The sequence below is a fragment of the Nicotiana tomentosiformis genome, chromosome 8, assembly GCF_000390325.3.
Source record: "Nicotiana tomentosiformis chromosome 8, ASM39032v3, whole genome shotgun sequence".
Classification (NCBI taxonomy): Eukaryota; Viridiplantae; Streptophyta; class Magnoliopsida; order Solanales; family Solanaceae; genus Nicotiana; species Nicotiana tomentosiformis.
This window is the reverse complement of record NC_090819.1, coordinates 14388624-14405285: the sequence shown is the minus strand read 5'-3', so window position 1 is coordinate 14405285 and position 16662 is coordinate 14388624. Positions and strand designations below refer to the sequence as shown.

At 32.4% G+C, this 16662-nt stretch overlaps 1 protein-coding gene across 1 annotated transcript; it reads left to right on the top strand.

The window, feature by feature from the left end:
• The first annotated feature begins 4424 nt into the window (after positions 1-4424).
• On the top strand, positions 4425-6746 carry LOC104102953 (proline-rich receptor-like protein kinase PERK3). The gene has a single exon (XM_070182099.1). The coding sequence runs from the start codon at positions 4597-4599 to the stop codon at positions 5614-5616; it is 1020 nt and encodes a 339-aa protein (XP_070038200.1). The 5' UTR covers positions 4425-4596; the 3' UTR covers positions 5617-6746.
• Positions 6747-16662: the final 9916 nt, after the last annotated feature.

The following is a 16662-nucleotide window of genomic DNA, read 5'->3' as shown; positions in this document are numbered from 1 at the left end:
TACAATGATTAAAAAGCAAAAAGAGAAAAAGAAAAAGTGACTTAGTGGGACCGAAGCCTAAGGGAATTAGAGGGGTAAAAGTTTTTTTTTCGTGAGAAGGGTTGGTAAAGGTCTTTGTCTGAAAAATTAAAGAGAAAAAAATGAGGTTTTAGCAAGAAAACCAAAGCAATTTAATTGCTTTAGGAGTTAGGCAACACAAAGAACGTAAAAATCCATAAAAAATATTCAAGGTTTTGCAATTTGCCATTCTCGAAACCCAGGTATTCAATTCTTCCAAATTTCCTATGGTTATTATCGCTAGGTGAAAATTTAGTCGAAACCCTTAAGTTCTCATTCTATGAAATTATTTTTATACATAAGTTTAAGTATTCATTGAAATAAATTAATAGAGCTTTTCAGGTTCATATTTTCTAGTCATGGCAGAGAAGTTTTCTTTGAATGCCTATATGATAAAAGTTTATCTTTTAGTTAGTGTCAAAGTTAAGTGAGAGATTCTTCCATATCTAGTATTTAATTGTAGAATACATAATTGATGTTATAGGTCTAGAACCAAGGATTTATAATGAGGTCACTTTATCTTTTTGTAAAATCAGTTTACTTGAATTCATGGCCTCGTCATCTATATATCTTTGTGGAAGAATGAAATTATTTAGTTGAAAATTTTACTTGAATCAGTGAGGTGAGAGTTCTAGATTTATAGCTATGTAACAATAAGTAAAACTTAATAGCTTATGAATTGACATGGTTAAACCTATTATTGTAGATTTCGCGTTGTCAAATACTCAAAAAACTTGAAGAGACGAATTGCAGCTAAAGTTTTAAGGTGAGTTGATGTTTACTTTCCTAGTAGGGAATTCCATTATAACCCTTTTGCTCCATATGTTAGCTAAAGCTAAGTCATGTCTTCTCGTGATCCAATGCTCAGTTCACTTATTCTTATTCAGTATGACATTATATGTGATATGAATACATGCTTATGTGTATTACCAATTGTTATGTGCCTTAGTTGTGATATTCAGTAGGGAGAAATGGCCAATCTCCCTAAGTGTGAGTGACATGATGTCAGGGTTACCTACCCCATACTCGCAGGTGCCAACTGTTTGTTGGAGAGATAGGCCGACACTCCCACGTACGTGTTCCCAGATGCTCACGTACGCAGGGCCATTATGTGTAATATTTAACTATGCTATATATATATATATATATATATATATATATATATATATATATATGCATGTATTTCAGATATCAGTTATGAGCTCAATTTCTACGTTAAGTTTCAGTTTTAGCTTACATTTTCAGTTTTCATATTATTACTTGGTTGTAAATTTTTATATAGTTTATATGATTTTCCGTATATCCCTTTTCTTTCTTATATTTTTCAGAAGGTCTCGCTCCGCCTTTTTAGGAGGTAGCCTATGAAACTTACTGGGTATCCTTCGGTGGTACTTAGCCCGTTTGGGCCTGCTACGTCGTGTGGCATATATTGAGGACGCAGGTAACGAGGCACTGGCTAGAAGAGATATTCTAGATTCAGTTTACAAACTCCGTTGATTCATTCCAGCGGTAGCGGACCCTTTTCAGACTATTATTTATAACTTTTTTTTTTTGTTTATTTTATTTTCGGGGGATGCCCCCGTAGGCTATGTATTTTAAATTTTATTTTTCAGATTCTAGAGGCTCATGACTTGTTAGTGGGTCAGTATTTATTATATTTTATAAGTCAGCTTATGAATTGCAATTTGATTAGAATTAATATTTAAGCATGTTAGTTTCTTTGCTATTGAACTTGAAGTTTGATACAAATAGTACATGGTTGACTCAACGAGTGGTAAGGGTTGAGTGTCAATTACGTCCCACCCCAGTTTGGGAACGTGACACATATCTTATTTTTAATCCAATAATTAATCAAACATCTACAAAAATATATATCCACTAAATAATCTCGTTATTATTTAATTTTTGTATGATAAACTCAAGACTATAATCTAATGAATATATATTTGAATAAATGCCAAAACGTCGGTAGTGGAAAAACATATTAATAGATTAATAACCTAGAACTTTAATTTAGTAATAACATAGATTTATTGTGATATTAACACTTCTAGCTATGCCGTGCGGATATCAAACAAGAATCTACTGTTTTCGTCCTTTTTTCACCCAACAAAAGGAAGCAGACAAAGACAAATCCTATTTATTTAGAAAGAAAAATAGTGTATAATGCATATAAAAGCAATGAATGAAAAAAAGTGAGCTTAGAAATGTACATAAATATCAAATGAAGACATCCACCAAAATATGTTTCAAGACTCGGTAAGTTAAAATTAAGGAAAAGTGCTGCTTTTAGCAATAATTTTCTTTTACTTATTTAATAGAAGTAATTATGTAATTATATTTAATCTCGACGCAGCCTTTATGGATGAATATAATATAAGTATTGATTTACTATTTATTCAACTATGCTATGTGTATTCTACTTTCGAAGGTAGTAGCAGGGCGGATCCAGCTTTTTAGTATTGAGTTCATCTGAATCCAATATTTTCGACGAAAAACATAAATTTATATATAAAAATTTACTAAAATTATAATAAATAGTAGTTATAAATCCATAACTTTAAAAATATAATAGGTTTTCCCTAACTTTTAATCCATCAAGTTTGGTGTATTAAGTAAACCATTTTTTTCCCATATGAACTTTTGCGTTAGATCAGGTTGGTTGAATGGAAGCTGGGTTTGGTGTAACTAAATATTCTTATTCTTATTACTTTAGACTCGAGAACAAAAAAAGAAATCGAGGAATTGGCCCAGAAAGATAATAGGTTAGGAAGCAAGGAGTTGTCACGATAGACAAATAAATAAATAAATAAATATATAAATAAATGAATAAATGAAGGACTAGAGGAATTAAATATTGTCTAAACTTTATTTTGCTAAATATTCTCAATGGCAAACAGAGACACAAGAATTTTGAATTTATGAATTTTAGATTTTAGAAAAAAATATTTTATTTAGTTCTGAATAAATTATTTAATTTATATATATTAAATAAATTTTTAACTTAAATATATAATCTGGACTAAAGATACCGAGTTATGTTGAACCCTAATTCATAAGTAAATAGTTATGGGCGTGATGGCAAATCTAACACGGCTAGGATGGTCGTAGAATATAGAGCTTGGTTCAAATATATATATATATATATATATATAGATAGATAAGTATATATTTCAAAACTTATTATCTTAATTTAAAACTCACAATGTTTTATTTTTAATTCCGCAAATAAGTACTCCATTCGCAAAATCATGTTTGGAAAGGAACCCTGTTTCTAATCATGTCTACTTTTGCTTCCACCAAACGTTCAAGTGGTCTAAAGCGACAAAACTGTCTGTTCCCAAATTACAATACATTTTATTTTTATTACAAATAGACACATACAATATTCTGTATATTTTAACATCTTGCTACCTGATTATTGGACGGCTGCTTTTTTCCTCTAGCAAAATAGCATATGTAGATCCAATTTCAAAGAAACTAGAAAAAAAAAGGGTAACCTCTAAATTATGACTTTTAGCTAAGAGGAGATAAAATTGATCTTTTATTAATGATTTTAGATTAAATAGAAGCTTCTCAAATTTTGTTACCCTATTGAATATTCTTAGTTAGACGGGTCGATATCGTGAAATTGCTTCACACCTGGCCATATCGAGGGAATGAAAATGAACTTGTCCCTAGTTCTACTCTTTTCAAATATTAACATTTGAACTTTTAAGGTATATAATAGGAATATATTAAAGTTACATAAAATACAATACTTGTCATGATTTTACAAAATGTTTATAAGACAAACACCACCAAGGATTATGATAAGGTAGATGAGATACCTTTTTCCTTAATCGAAAATTTTAGAGTTCAAATCCTAAAATGGAGAAACTTTTGATAGAAAACTACCGTTTTTGTAGGCCCTAAGCGACTCGAATTCAAATTAACCAGGCTAATGAATTTGAATACCAAATGTATAAAGAAAAAAGGGCAAAGATAATTTTTCGTATTTTTGCACCCAAAAATCCTGACCAAAGCTGGTCGGTTTCGTAAAAAAATAAAAAATAAAATAGCCGGTTTTTTGACCGACGTCGGTTGACCGCGATCAATTTTGATCGAATTTTTAGTAGTGATATATACACAAAAAAATATACTATTTCTGACTATTATTTTAAAAGCAGCTGTTATTTTCCAAAAAAAAATCATTTCTATATGACAAGTTCATAGACTTGTTTTAGCAATGGGAAATTTTACCGAACCCCCAATTTTTGTCAACTGACAGTTAGCAGCCAACCCTGAACTAACGCAACTATACCAAATTAATGCTAATAAGACTTTCCAACTTTTCCTTTCCCAATTTCCATCAACCTTATTTTTCAAAGAGTACACACTAAGATCCAATAAAAAAACACACCTCTTTTCTCACTCTTTCTACGTCATATATATAACAAATAGTCCTCAGTCTTTACAGGCCATAGCCAAACTTTTCTACTAAACTCTCTCTTCTTAAAACCACAACATCAAAATTTATAGACATAAAAAATCCTAGACATGAACCGTGGAGAAATCATAATTATTTATAATGTTATTTTGGTTATACTCTCAATTATTATCACAATTCTTGTTATCCTACTCTTCATATGTTGCAAGAAAAAACCAATCAAAGCAGAAGAAACTCTCCCCACAAAACAAAGTGCATCCTCTTATTCATTAATGGATATTCATACAGCTACAGATGGATTCAACTATCGTAGAATCATCGGTCAAGGCCGAATAGGAAGCGTTTACGCCGCCATATTACCAAACGGAGAACAAGTAGCAGTGAAAAGAATACATCCAAGGCTAGTTTTAAGCAATGCTGGCTTAGGTTTTTCGTCGATAATGAAATGGCTTTCTTTAGTTGATCATCCGAATATCGTGCCAATTTTAGGGTTTTCGGAAGCTCCTGGTGAAAGAATTGTTGTTATGGAATTTGAAGGTATGTTAAGTTTGGATTTTTATTTACATCAAAATTATGATGGTGCAGCTCTATTGGATTGGAGTTGTAGGTTAAGAATTGCTGCAGGTGTTGCTAAGGGTATAGAATATTTGCATGAAGTTATGGCACCTAATATAATACATGGTTGTATTAAACCATCAAATATATTAATAGATGTTAAGTTTTGTGCTAGGATTTGTGATTATGGTTTGTACTTTTTTTTGAGAAATAATTATGAAAGGAAATTAGGGTTAATGGGATATGTTGATGAGGAATATTGGATTGAAAAAAAAGGTGGTTCAAAGGAAAGTGATGTGTATGGATTAGGTGTGGTTTTGTTGGAGTTGTTGAGTGGAAGGAGAAATAGTGATAATCAAGAAAATTTGCTTGTGAAATGGGCATTGCCTTTGATTAAAGAAATGAAGTTTAGTGAATTTTTGGACCCAAGACTTGTTATACCAAGTGATACGAGACCTCTTGTTAGATTGGCTAAAGTTGCTTTAGCTTGTGTTGGGAATTCAAGAAAAAGTAGACCTTCAATTGTTCAAGTTGCTGCTATTTTGACTAGCTTAGAAGTTGGATTAAGCTCCTGAGTCAGTGTAAAAAATATAATATATATTGTCAATTCAGAGGCGGACCCAGTATTTGAAGATCGGGGTGCACTTTTGAATTCAGCCAAAATCTGCTTTGTATATAAGGTGTCAATTACTAATATATCACTATATTCTAAAGACATATATATATACACATCAAATTTTTATCGAACTTTACGGGTACCGGTGACCCCTCTCGGTATAGGTACGCCTCTTATTGTCACGCTTACATAGTGGCGTTTGGTTGAAATGTCTGAATTTTTGAATTTCCACACTTAATTTTTAAATTTTGCAAAAAAAAAAAGGAGTGTTTATTTGGTTGAAAATTGAAATGTCTGAGTTTTTGAAAACCTTTTTAGCTTTTGCGAAAAGAATTGAAAAAGAGTTCCGAATTTAATTTTCTACCAAACACTATTAGAGAAACTATTTTTCAGTTTTGCAAAATATTGCGACGAAAAAACCACACTGAAAAAGTTTTTTAAACAAACTGAAATAATTATTGAAAGACTTGAAAAACTAAATTTCAAAATTTTAGATTTCGTTTAATCGCTCTTTGCAAGAAACTCAAAAACTAATTTTGCACTCTTACTAAACTCCAAACTTCAAACAAAGGCCAGCAAATATTAAATCAAGTCAAAGCAATAGCCAATCTACAGAGGACTTGTGGTTTTGGCAATTAATTGGAAATGTTGGTGGACTTTGACTTTGAAAACTGTAAATTGTAACGTTTGCTGTGCTTGAATTTTATGGAAGGGGAGAAATCAAATTAATTGGGGATATGATTTACCGACCACATTGTGGTATAACGATAAATACTTTTTTATTCTTAATTAAATATTCGAATTCGAGCTTTGAATATAAAATTATATTTGTTAGAGAGCGTTTTATACTTTCCGGCGAATTCGAATTTAATTAACCCAGTACAAAAGAAGAATTGGGGGTATGCTTTTGGGCGGCTGTTTGTCAAAAAGACGGTGTCTAATTGATTTGTAGTTATTTTGCTTGTGGACAAGGAATCCTTCTTTAATTGTTAGGGGGCCTTTCTTTTTTTCTTTATTTGAGTGATCTTTTTTGTTGTCTTCTGTACATTATAATGTAGCAACGCTTTTTAGCTTGTCATTTCTTAATCAGTTTTTTTTGTCATTTCTTAATCATTTGTTTTTTATTTTGGATGAATCAATAGATATGCAAAAATTGGGTGATGTTTTTAATATTAGACTACACTTTTAGCCATAAATTCGGTAATCTTGTCGCCTACCTTTGAAGCATTTCAATCCTCAAATATAATAAATATTACTATATGTCCTATGTATATAAATTATTGAAGAGGGAAGGCTAGATTACAACATATATAGTTACTTTGGTTTATAAATGTGCTTTGCTAGTGTCCGCTTCAGGATTATGTGTTCACCGGAATTTCCATCTACTAGCTCTTTTTACAAAAAAAAAAAAAAAATAATAATAAAAAAATCATTTCTTATGAGGTAAATTATTTAGTTATTAAAACTAATTTACGTGACTGATAATTGCAATTATTTTCATGTTACAATACTAAAAGTGAAAAGCCTTTCTTTTTGTCATTTTTTGAATAATTATTGAAGGGGCCCTTGATACAGAAGGGAAATTATTTTTTAGAAATAGCCAGATTTACAATTGATAATTGGAAAATAGCTATAATTTTAAAAATAATCGAAATTTAGTCACTTTTTCATGTAAAGATACAGTTTGAACAAAAACACCCTTAAAAATCCGAAAAAATTAAGTTCGAATTTTTTACACATGAGATTCTAACATAATGTGCTGGAGTTCCAACATAATATGCTGAAAATTTATACGTAGGAACTCCATAATCTAGCATATTATGCTTGAATTTTTCATATGATGGAGTCCAACATAATATGCTGGAAGTTTATACGCATGAGCTCCATAATCTAACATATTATGCTGGAACTTTTTATGTTTCAGCAAAATAATAGTTATTTTTTAATAACTTTGTAAACACTAGCTATTTTTTAATTACTAGTTCGAAAACTGGTTAGCCCGTATTATTTTCATGATTCAGAATGCTCGAACCCGGAACATCTATAGGCTTCTTCCGAAAGCCCATATATTATGCAGCTTGTCGGATATTACATCGTATGCGTGGGTTTCTTTTCCTTTTTCTTCTCTTTTTATTCTTAAGAAAAATCTATTGCATGGTTTGGGGAGGGAGGATAATGAGAATTAAACACACACCTCTTAAGTGCAAGATTATAATGTAAAGATTATTTTGCACGATGATCAATAATGAAAGGATTGTTACGCAGTGATTAATATTGAAAAGTTTATCATATATGAATTATTTACTTTAATAAGATATTTTCATATATTTAAATCGTGTAATCTCCTCATTGCTAATACACGAACTGTTATTTTACATTCTTCTGCATCATGAGATTCTCTTCGGAAGTATTGGTGCTCAACAGCTTTTTTCCATTTGGGCTTTCTAAATTAAAGTGCTACTGCTAACAATTTGTCAGGGGCTTGTAATGTTGATGTGTGTGATCTGGATAAATGGTAAAAAGGACTAATAAGTTTTCGGACTGGTAATACAAATATAGCCAACGTTTGTAAAGTCATTGAAAAATAGTCACTATTTTGCTGTAACACGGACCGGTCCAGCATAATATACTGGAGATTGGTTCACCTGTATATGAACTTCCAGCATATTATGCTGAAACTCTAACACGCGAAAAGTTCCAGCATAATATACTGGAGATTAGAGCACATGTGTATGAACTTCCAGCATATTATGCTGAACCGGTATATTATACTGGAACTCCAGTATATTATGCTGGAGTTCCAGTATATTATACTAGAATATTTTCCGGATTTTGAACAGTGTTTTCGTTCAGATTTATCTTTACATGAAAAGTGACTAAATTTCGATTACTTTTGAAATTGTAGCTATTTTTCAATTATCACATGTAAATTTAGCTATTTTTAAATTTCTCCCGGATAAATTGGATATGCCATATAATTAATGACTTTTAGCTTAGGCCTTTTGGGCGAGGGTTCATATAATAGCCGACAAATATATATCTTTTGTATATTAATGTATAATAGACATATATTATACATAATAAATATTTTTTTTTTATATATTTGACTAGCGAAAGTAATTACTTTTAGCCGATTGGCCAAAATGTGTAACTTACCAATTATCTTCCGATCTAATGAGTCCAGTATTTCATTCACCCAATCATAATCCACTTCAAAAAGGGCTATCTAAACTTTTGAGAATGGAGAAGGGTTATGAGCAATTGTATAGCTAATAGATGTTCGCAAACAATTTCTATTTTAGCCATTTAAACGTTATATTCGAATATGGTCATTTTATCCAGATATTACTAGGCTTTTTTTCTTTTTCTTTTTCTTTTTCTATTTTTTCTTAATTATATCGGGTAAGGGGAGGATAGAGGGGAGTGGGATACTATATGCTATTAATGAGGCTTTCATGTTTTCTCTTATACTTCAGTGTCTTAATTTATCTGAATCTATTACTATTTGCAGAGTCAATTAAAATTTACTTTGCTTCTTACGTTCAAAGGGGGTCTGATAAAATAAAGCTAAGAAAAATTTGGACTGTGTAAAATGATGAACAATTATATCTATTACATGACAAAAAAGGTACAGTTGTTTTGTTTAGTTGTCAAATCAAGTACGAAAACTTTTCTACAAGAAAATGCAAGGAAGAAAGAAAAGATATATAGTCCAGAACGTCAATTCTGAACTACAGCGAAGAAAAAACCAAAAAGAGAGACTTATGTACAAGAGTAGTATATGAAATGAAATGATCAAAGCGTTGCCTTCTTTGCCAGGTAGGGAAACGACTTTGACACCATCCTATGTAACAAACGGGATATTACATTGGAACCAACTGATTATATTAATTCATTAAATAGAATTACAATAACTAAATAGAACAGTAGAAAGCAACACTAAAGGAAATAGAGAGTAGATGAGAAGAGAAATTGTAATCTAAAGCTAAGAAGAAAGAGTATGAAAGACAGATTCTAGGAGATGAGAAGAACTGAACCGAAGTTTCAACATAATTCGGATAATCCTTTTTTCTAACCTCGTAATCCTTTTTATCCACTTGCTAACTGGGCCCGGAGGGAAACTTTCATAAGTATCACATTTTAAAAGAATATATACAAAATTCTAGCACTATTAAGTATATTTCAATGGTGGCAGTGTATTATTTACATAAGTAGTAGAAACCTAAAAAAATAAGTTGGCATCCCTTTAATGTTCAAGAATATCGCAATTTCCTATCCCAAAAATCTCTCCAAAAAATTAGGACTTCAATTTTATCTCCTTAATTCTTGCCATCATCTATCTCCTAATCATATTCATTGCAAACACATCATTCCCCTCCCCCCATAAATCATTTTTAATTTCTCCCATATTCTTTTCCAAATCAACCTCTTATTTAATAGTACAATACATATTAAGTATATTATACATATATATCTGTCTATTATATGTACTCCCATATCTTCCATTTCACACCCAAATTCGACACCCAAGTAGTATACCTACCAAGTAAATTTTAATCAAGTATAAAATTCATACCTTTTTTATACCTAAACAAATTAAATAAACAAAAAATATACCATGTATTTTGAAGATGAAGTACATACTATTTTTATGCCTAGACACAATTAAAATACATGGCATATTTTGTTTATTTAATTGTATTTAGGTATAAATTTTTTTTACGTATTTTATCTTCAAAGTACACGGTATATTCTATTTATTTGATTGTGTTTAGGTATACAAATTTTATGCAGTTTGTCTTCAAATATGTGGTATATTCTATTTATTTAATTGTGCTTGGTATAAAAATGGTATGTATGTTCTCTTAAACTTAATTAACATTTATTTATGTTAGGTATAAAAATAGTAATAATATATATATATATATATATATATATATATATATATATATATATATATATATATATATTATTTTTTTTTTTACATTATATTTTATTATGTTTGCATAGACATAGAGAAGTCCAAAAATTATTTTATGTCAAATATACACAAAGTAAATTCAGATTTCATCAAAAAATACTTAAATTATACCTTGAAATATATATAATACATGCATCGAATATGTGCACTTTTTATAGGCCATATATACAAACTTATATAAAATACAAATATAAAATGTATATATGAAGAGAAGAAGCAGAGTGAAGGAGAGAAAAAAATCAAATAACAAAAACAATGGGTTAAAATGTTCGGTGGGATTTGAATAGATCTTGCATAGATTAACAAACGGTACAAACAACCCCCTCCCCACCCCCCACCCCACTCCCCAAAAAAGAAAAACCCAACGTGAGAGAAAGAAAAGTTAGCTATTAAATTCTTCATTTAATGGTATCACTTAATTCCTTATCACATAATTTTGAAATATATAAAATTTGTAAAAAAAAATCTGCCATTTATGAAATAAAGAAGGAGTGATGCTATTAATAAAAATAATATTAAATAAAGGATCAGACAGGTAAAAATCTCCACATATAATATAATTCTGCAATATTTTATCCGGCCCAGTAATCTCAATTGCCCCAATCTCATTTATCTCTTCTAGCCAATAGGTCCTTACGGAGTCAACTTGGTTCACAACAATACTCCCGCCCTAAAAAGAACCTAGTCCTCAAGGTTCCAACAAGAAAATCTCGTTGGGCAATTTAGAGTATTATAAACACATGGGCTACGATAAGCAAAAACTTTTAGGAACAATATCATAATTTGGTTGATAGCTTGGAGTTTAGACTTGGGCTCATCTTTATTGCTTAGCTTCAGAAGAACAATAAATGTATTATAGATAACATGGTAAAGAAGTGTAACAATTTGAGATGTGTCAAAAGAGCAAAGCACCTAATGGTGTCAAGGTTCCATAAGTCATTTGTCTGAGCTTAGCAACATTATTTGTTGTCCCTGGAACTTTCTCAGCAATGTTAGGGACATTTGCTATACTTTTCAATAGCAACTCACAGCTAGCAGTATCTGTGATGCAATTTTTGTTATATTTCTGTATTGTTTTAATAATTAATTAAACTTTCTGAAAAAAATAAAACAGAAAGTTAGTAATACTTGTTTAACAAAATAGATTCTGGAAAACAAAAAACAGTATAGGAATAAATCGAGCCCACTGAATATACAGTGTGTCCTTAAGAAAATTATTCCCCTCAAGTATCCGAGGTGCTGGAATATATCCTCCCAAGTAGGGGTGTACAAAACCGAATCGAAACCGAAAATCGAACCAAAACCGAAGCTTAATGGCTTATTGGTATCGGGTTAACGGTTTAACGGATGGGAAACAGATTAAAATTTTTTTATTAACGACTTATCGGTTTGGGGGCGGATTATTCAATTTTCTTAACGGATAATCCGTTAACCCGTTAAGAATATATATATATATATATATATATATATAAAATTTGTTTTTATCCATATATATATTAAATATCAAAAACTCTTCCACTTCTTCCAGCTATTTGCTTAGCTTATTCTCCCACCCTACTATAAGTTTGTTTAAGCTGTTGTCTATGGTTCACCTCTGCTTTTATTTTTTTAAAACTAATGCCTGATGTCTATGTTTAATAGAAGAACAACAGTGTTGTTGCCACAACTTTTATCCCACAATATTGACGATAGTACTGTCTTGAATTATGTTCTAGGGAAATAGCGCATCTGCGTTTCCTGTAAATTGTTTACTACTTATAATCCATCCCTATTTCTATGCATAATTGGCTTTTGCTCGGTGTTATTTGTATGGTTAATGATATAGCGTGAAATGCCTGGTTGAGAGTTTAAGTTAGAAATTTGAAGTTGTTGTTTGAACTTTGAAGCTGCATAAATTCAAGCTCTGTTAGGCGTTAGCTGCTGGCCAAATATTTCTGTGTATTCTGCTCACTTATGGATTAATCATTTTGAAATATGTATCTTGGACTCACTTTCCTATTCTGAATTTGTATGCTAGGCGTTAACAGACATATGTATGTCTGGACTCATGTAATATAGTCTGCTTTGGGATTTAATGGTAGGCGTTAACATACATGTATGTCTGGACTCATATGTAGTCTGCTTTGGGATGTAATCTAGCCTACAATGTGTTCTACTTTTTTCACTCTACAACACATGACACACTACATCATTCTTATGTAGGAGTTAGCAGACATGTTTGTCGGGACTCAATGTGTAATTTCCTATTATGAATTTGTATGCTAGGCGGTCAACAAACAATTAATGCACGCAATATAGATTTAATTAGGCCGATAAACCGCCCGATAAGAGCTAAACCGATATCAATCCGCCCGATATCTTATCGGGTGGCTAGCGGATTAATACATTTAAAAGCCGATAACCGTTAAGCCAAACCATTAAGAGTAATTAACCGCCCAATCCGCCCGATAAGCAGCCCTACTCCCAGGATAGAACGATTTAACTCACTAGTGTATTGGTACCAAAAACTCTGATGAACTGCGAACCACTCAATGGTCGTAAAACACACTGAAAAATATTGTGCAGAAGAAGAAGAAGAAGAAGCTCAGAAAATTTCGTAAGGAAAGATTTTGGGATTCAAACTCTATTTCTAGAGTTGCTGGCAATGTTTCTGAAAAAGTTTGCAACCTTTCAGAAACAACCATGGCTGTTGGAAAAGAAAAATATATTTAAAATAATCCGGGAAAGAAAACGGGCCTGACAGAACCGGGTCGCGGGTCATGGGTTATTCCGGATTAAATTTTTCGTTAATTATTTATTAATTAAATAATTAAAAGAAATTTTGTCCAAAAAGAATCTGAAACCGTAGCCGAAGTCGAGCGACGACGACGACGACACGAGGCTTGCCTTTTTCTTAACTGTTTAAGAGCTAGAAGAAGAGCAATTATATATATACCCATCAAAAGCCTTTTCTTCCTCCGATATGGGATAATGTCCCTTTCCCAAGGGAAACTCAAATATTTCATTTTTCCTCCATTTCTCATTCACCCTCTTTAAGCTACACAAGCTTAAAATCCCAACAATTTTTACTCCCTCTTTCTTCGATATCAATTCTTGATGAAAGGGAAATAATAATTGTGTTAGCTTTCACCATTGAAAGTGATGCCCAAATGAGATCCTTTGTGGTACCAGTAGAGTTATTTCCTTCTTTATCAAATGAAAATGTCACATGATAGGTCAAAATGTAGGTAATAGTGCCAGATATTTGGATGCCAAAGATTCTATCAAGAGTACTTTTAGAATGATACAAACCATACTCCTTAACATGCTCAGACCCACCGAAGCTAAGGTTATCCATCTTAAAGCACTGATGCACAGTTTTAGCAGCTCGCTTCCCATCAAATCTCGCCATTGCAACAGTAATCAACCAATTGCAACCATGTTCTATTTGATTTACAGTAAAAAAATTCAGCCTTATCACATTGAGTTCAGTCATAACCTGCCCTACGATCACACACTTGTTCAAGAGGATAACATAAACTAATGCATCACCTAAGCCATGATGTAATCTATGGTGTGCAGCCAACTCTACCATTTCAATGACATCATAAAATGTGTAACCAATAGGGTGTAGCCAACATGGCATCAAGTGCAGTTATTGCAGGCTGCATTTTACTATAGAAGTTTGCAGCGAGAAGACGAGCAGTTATTTTGGAACCATACCTACCAATTACGACAAGCCCATCGAAGTTGAGTTTCTTCGCTATTTCAACAGAATGCACAACTTGTGATAGGAACTCCAATAGTAAGGCCGAGAAAATTGATTTTCGAAGTGGACATGTCGGCCGAGGTGGAACAGTCTGTATATCCATTTTTCTTCTGGACATTTCATTAAATAGCTTTCCTCCTTACATAGTACCATCAAGGCCAAACACACCAGAATATAGTGCAATAGGAAACCAGTGCAATGTATCTAAATGCATATTCAAGTACTCGAACATAATGGATAGAGGAACAGACTCACCGGGATCAAATGGGAAGTGTATGAATATATGCTTGTGCATCAATCGGGTTCCATCCAAAATCAAGGTGTCACTTCGTTTCCAAGGTGAGTCAACCACTTCATTGTCAATCAATGATTGCCCTGCTTTTTGAGAAAATATATCAAACAACTTATGCACCTTGTTTACCAAAACATTAACGCTTGCTTCTGTGAGCTGCAGTTGCTTGCTTATGGAGAAAGAAGCAATCAACGTACTTGAGTGGATTTGATAAATTTAGGTTGGCATCTGATCACGCCCAGCTACGCCTTATAAAAAGGACTAAGCGGTCGCTGCAAAAATAATCCGGTTCAAGAGTCCGGAGTCGAATCCCACAGAGAACTAACCTATTTCCTACAACTTTTTAGTATCGCTAATGATAAGCTCAAACAACTTTCAGAGTTCAAGAATTGACTTATGAATTAACAAAAATTACTTAACTAAGGAAAATAGATAATAAAAACTATCAGTTAGCAAGAATGGAGTTGAATTCAAGGATAAAAGGATCTAGGGTTTACGATCATTAATTGTCGGATTAATTCCTGACATGTTAGCTATAATCTCGCCGTAACACTCTCTAAAGATGATGAGTCCTTGTTTATCGTAATTATCTCTCGATCAATTACGATAATTTACTATAAGTATTCTCTCGAACTACTCTAGGTGACAATTTGTACAACTTATAAATATCACACCAAAGCTTCGTTATCTCTAATCCCTCTTTTAAATTCAAGTAATTAATATCTTAACTTAGTCGAAAGTGACGTTGTTCAACAACAATCTAATCAAGTGTTCTTTCTCAAGCAACACAAGATAACTAGACATGATTAATCAAGGGCCCTTCAATTAATCAAAAGAAACATATAGTTGAACAATTAAAGAGTAATAACAGATCAATTATATCAAAACACAATCAAGACTTCATCCAACAATTGGTTCCATCAACCCTAGATGACGGGTTTAGCTACTCATAGCTATACAAATAATCATAGTAATAACTAGAAGCATTAAACTACAAGTAAAAGGAAAGTAGAGAGAAAAAACTCGAGTGATCAGCACTTCCAAAGTGTTTTGTAGCCTCTTGCCTCTCTAATGATGTCTAACCCTTCAAAAACTAACTTTTAGGGGTATTTATAGGGTAAGGGACGAATTTACATGTCCAATACTAATGAGGACTTAAACGTTTTTTCGGATGGCATTGATGGCGCCTTGCACTGCCTGTAGCACTGTCGTTTCGGCGCTAGGCACTGCCTGTAGCATTGTCGTTTCGGTGCAAGGCACTGTTTATTCGGTGCAAGGCACTGTATGTGGCACTGAATTTTTGTTGCCTTGCACGTCTTCTTTTATTGCTCCATTTTGTAGCCGTGAGGTACCATTTCATGGAACTTTTCTCCAATTCATGTCTAAGCATTCCTACACAAGAAATAAGCTCTATTAAGTGTAATTATCGCACAAATTAGCATCCAAACAACAAGCAAATAGGGTAAATAACGTCAAAATATATGAAATTATCGCACGACATCAACACTCCACACTTAAATGTTGCTCGCCCTCGAGTCAACCAACTAAACACTTCCTCATCACGGACCCAACAAGCCACACATTTACAACACATTACACATATGACCATGGTTGATGGCAACAATTAAGCTCTAGCATATGCTTTCAAAATACACTTCACATACTTATGCTCAATTTCAAACCATCCAATACAGGAACAACATGATTATAACAACCCTAGCCTCGAAAACTAACTCAATGTCACAGTGCACCCGAGGCTTGAATACTTAATCTAACAAAGAGATCTAATAATGTTACCTATCCTTTGTGAAACCATGTGCCCTCACAATAAAACAAAGAGTAAGCAGTCCATACATCCAAATCACATGATCGCATATAGTTTAAGGACTCACACATATGAATAAAAAAAATCACTCTCTCTCTCTCTCTCTCTCTCTCTCAAAGAAGTCACATGCACGCAAAAGGTACCATAGGCTTTCCCATT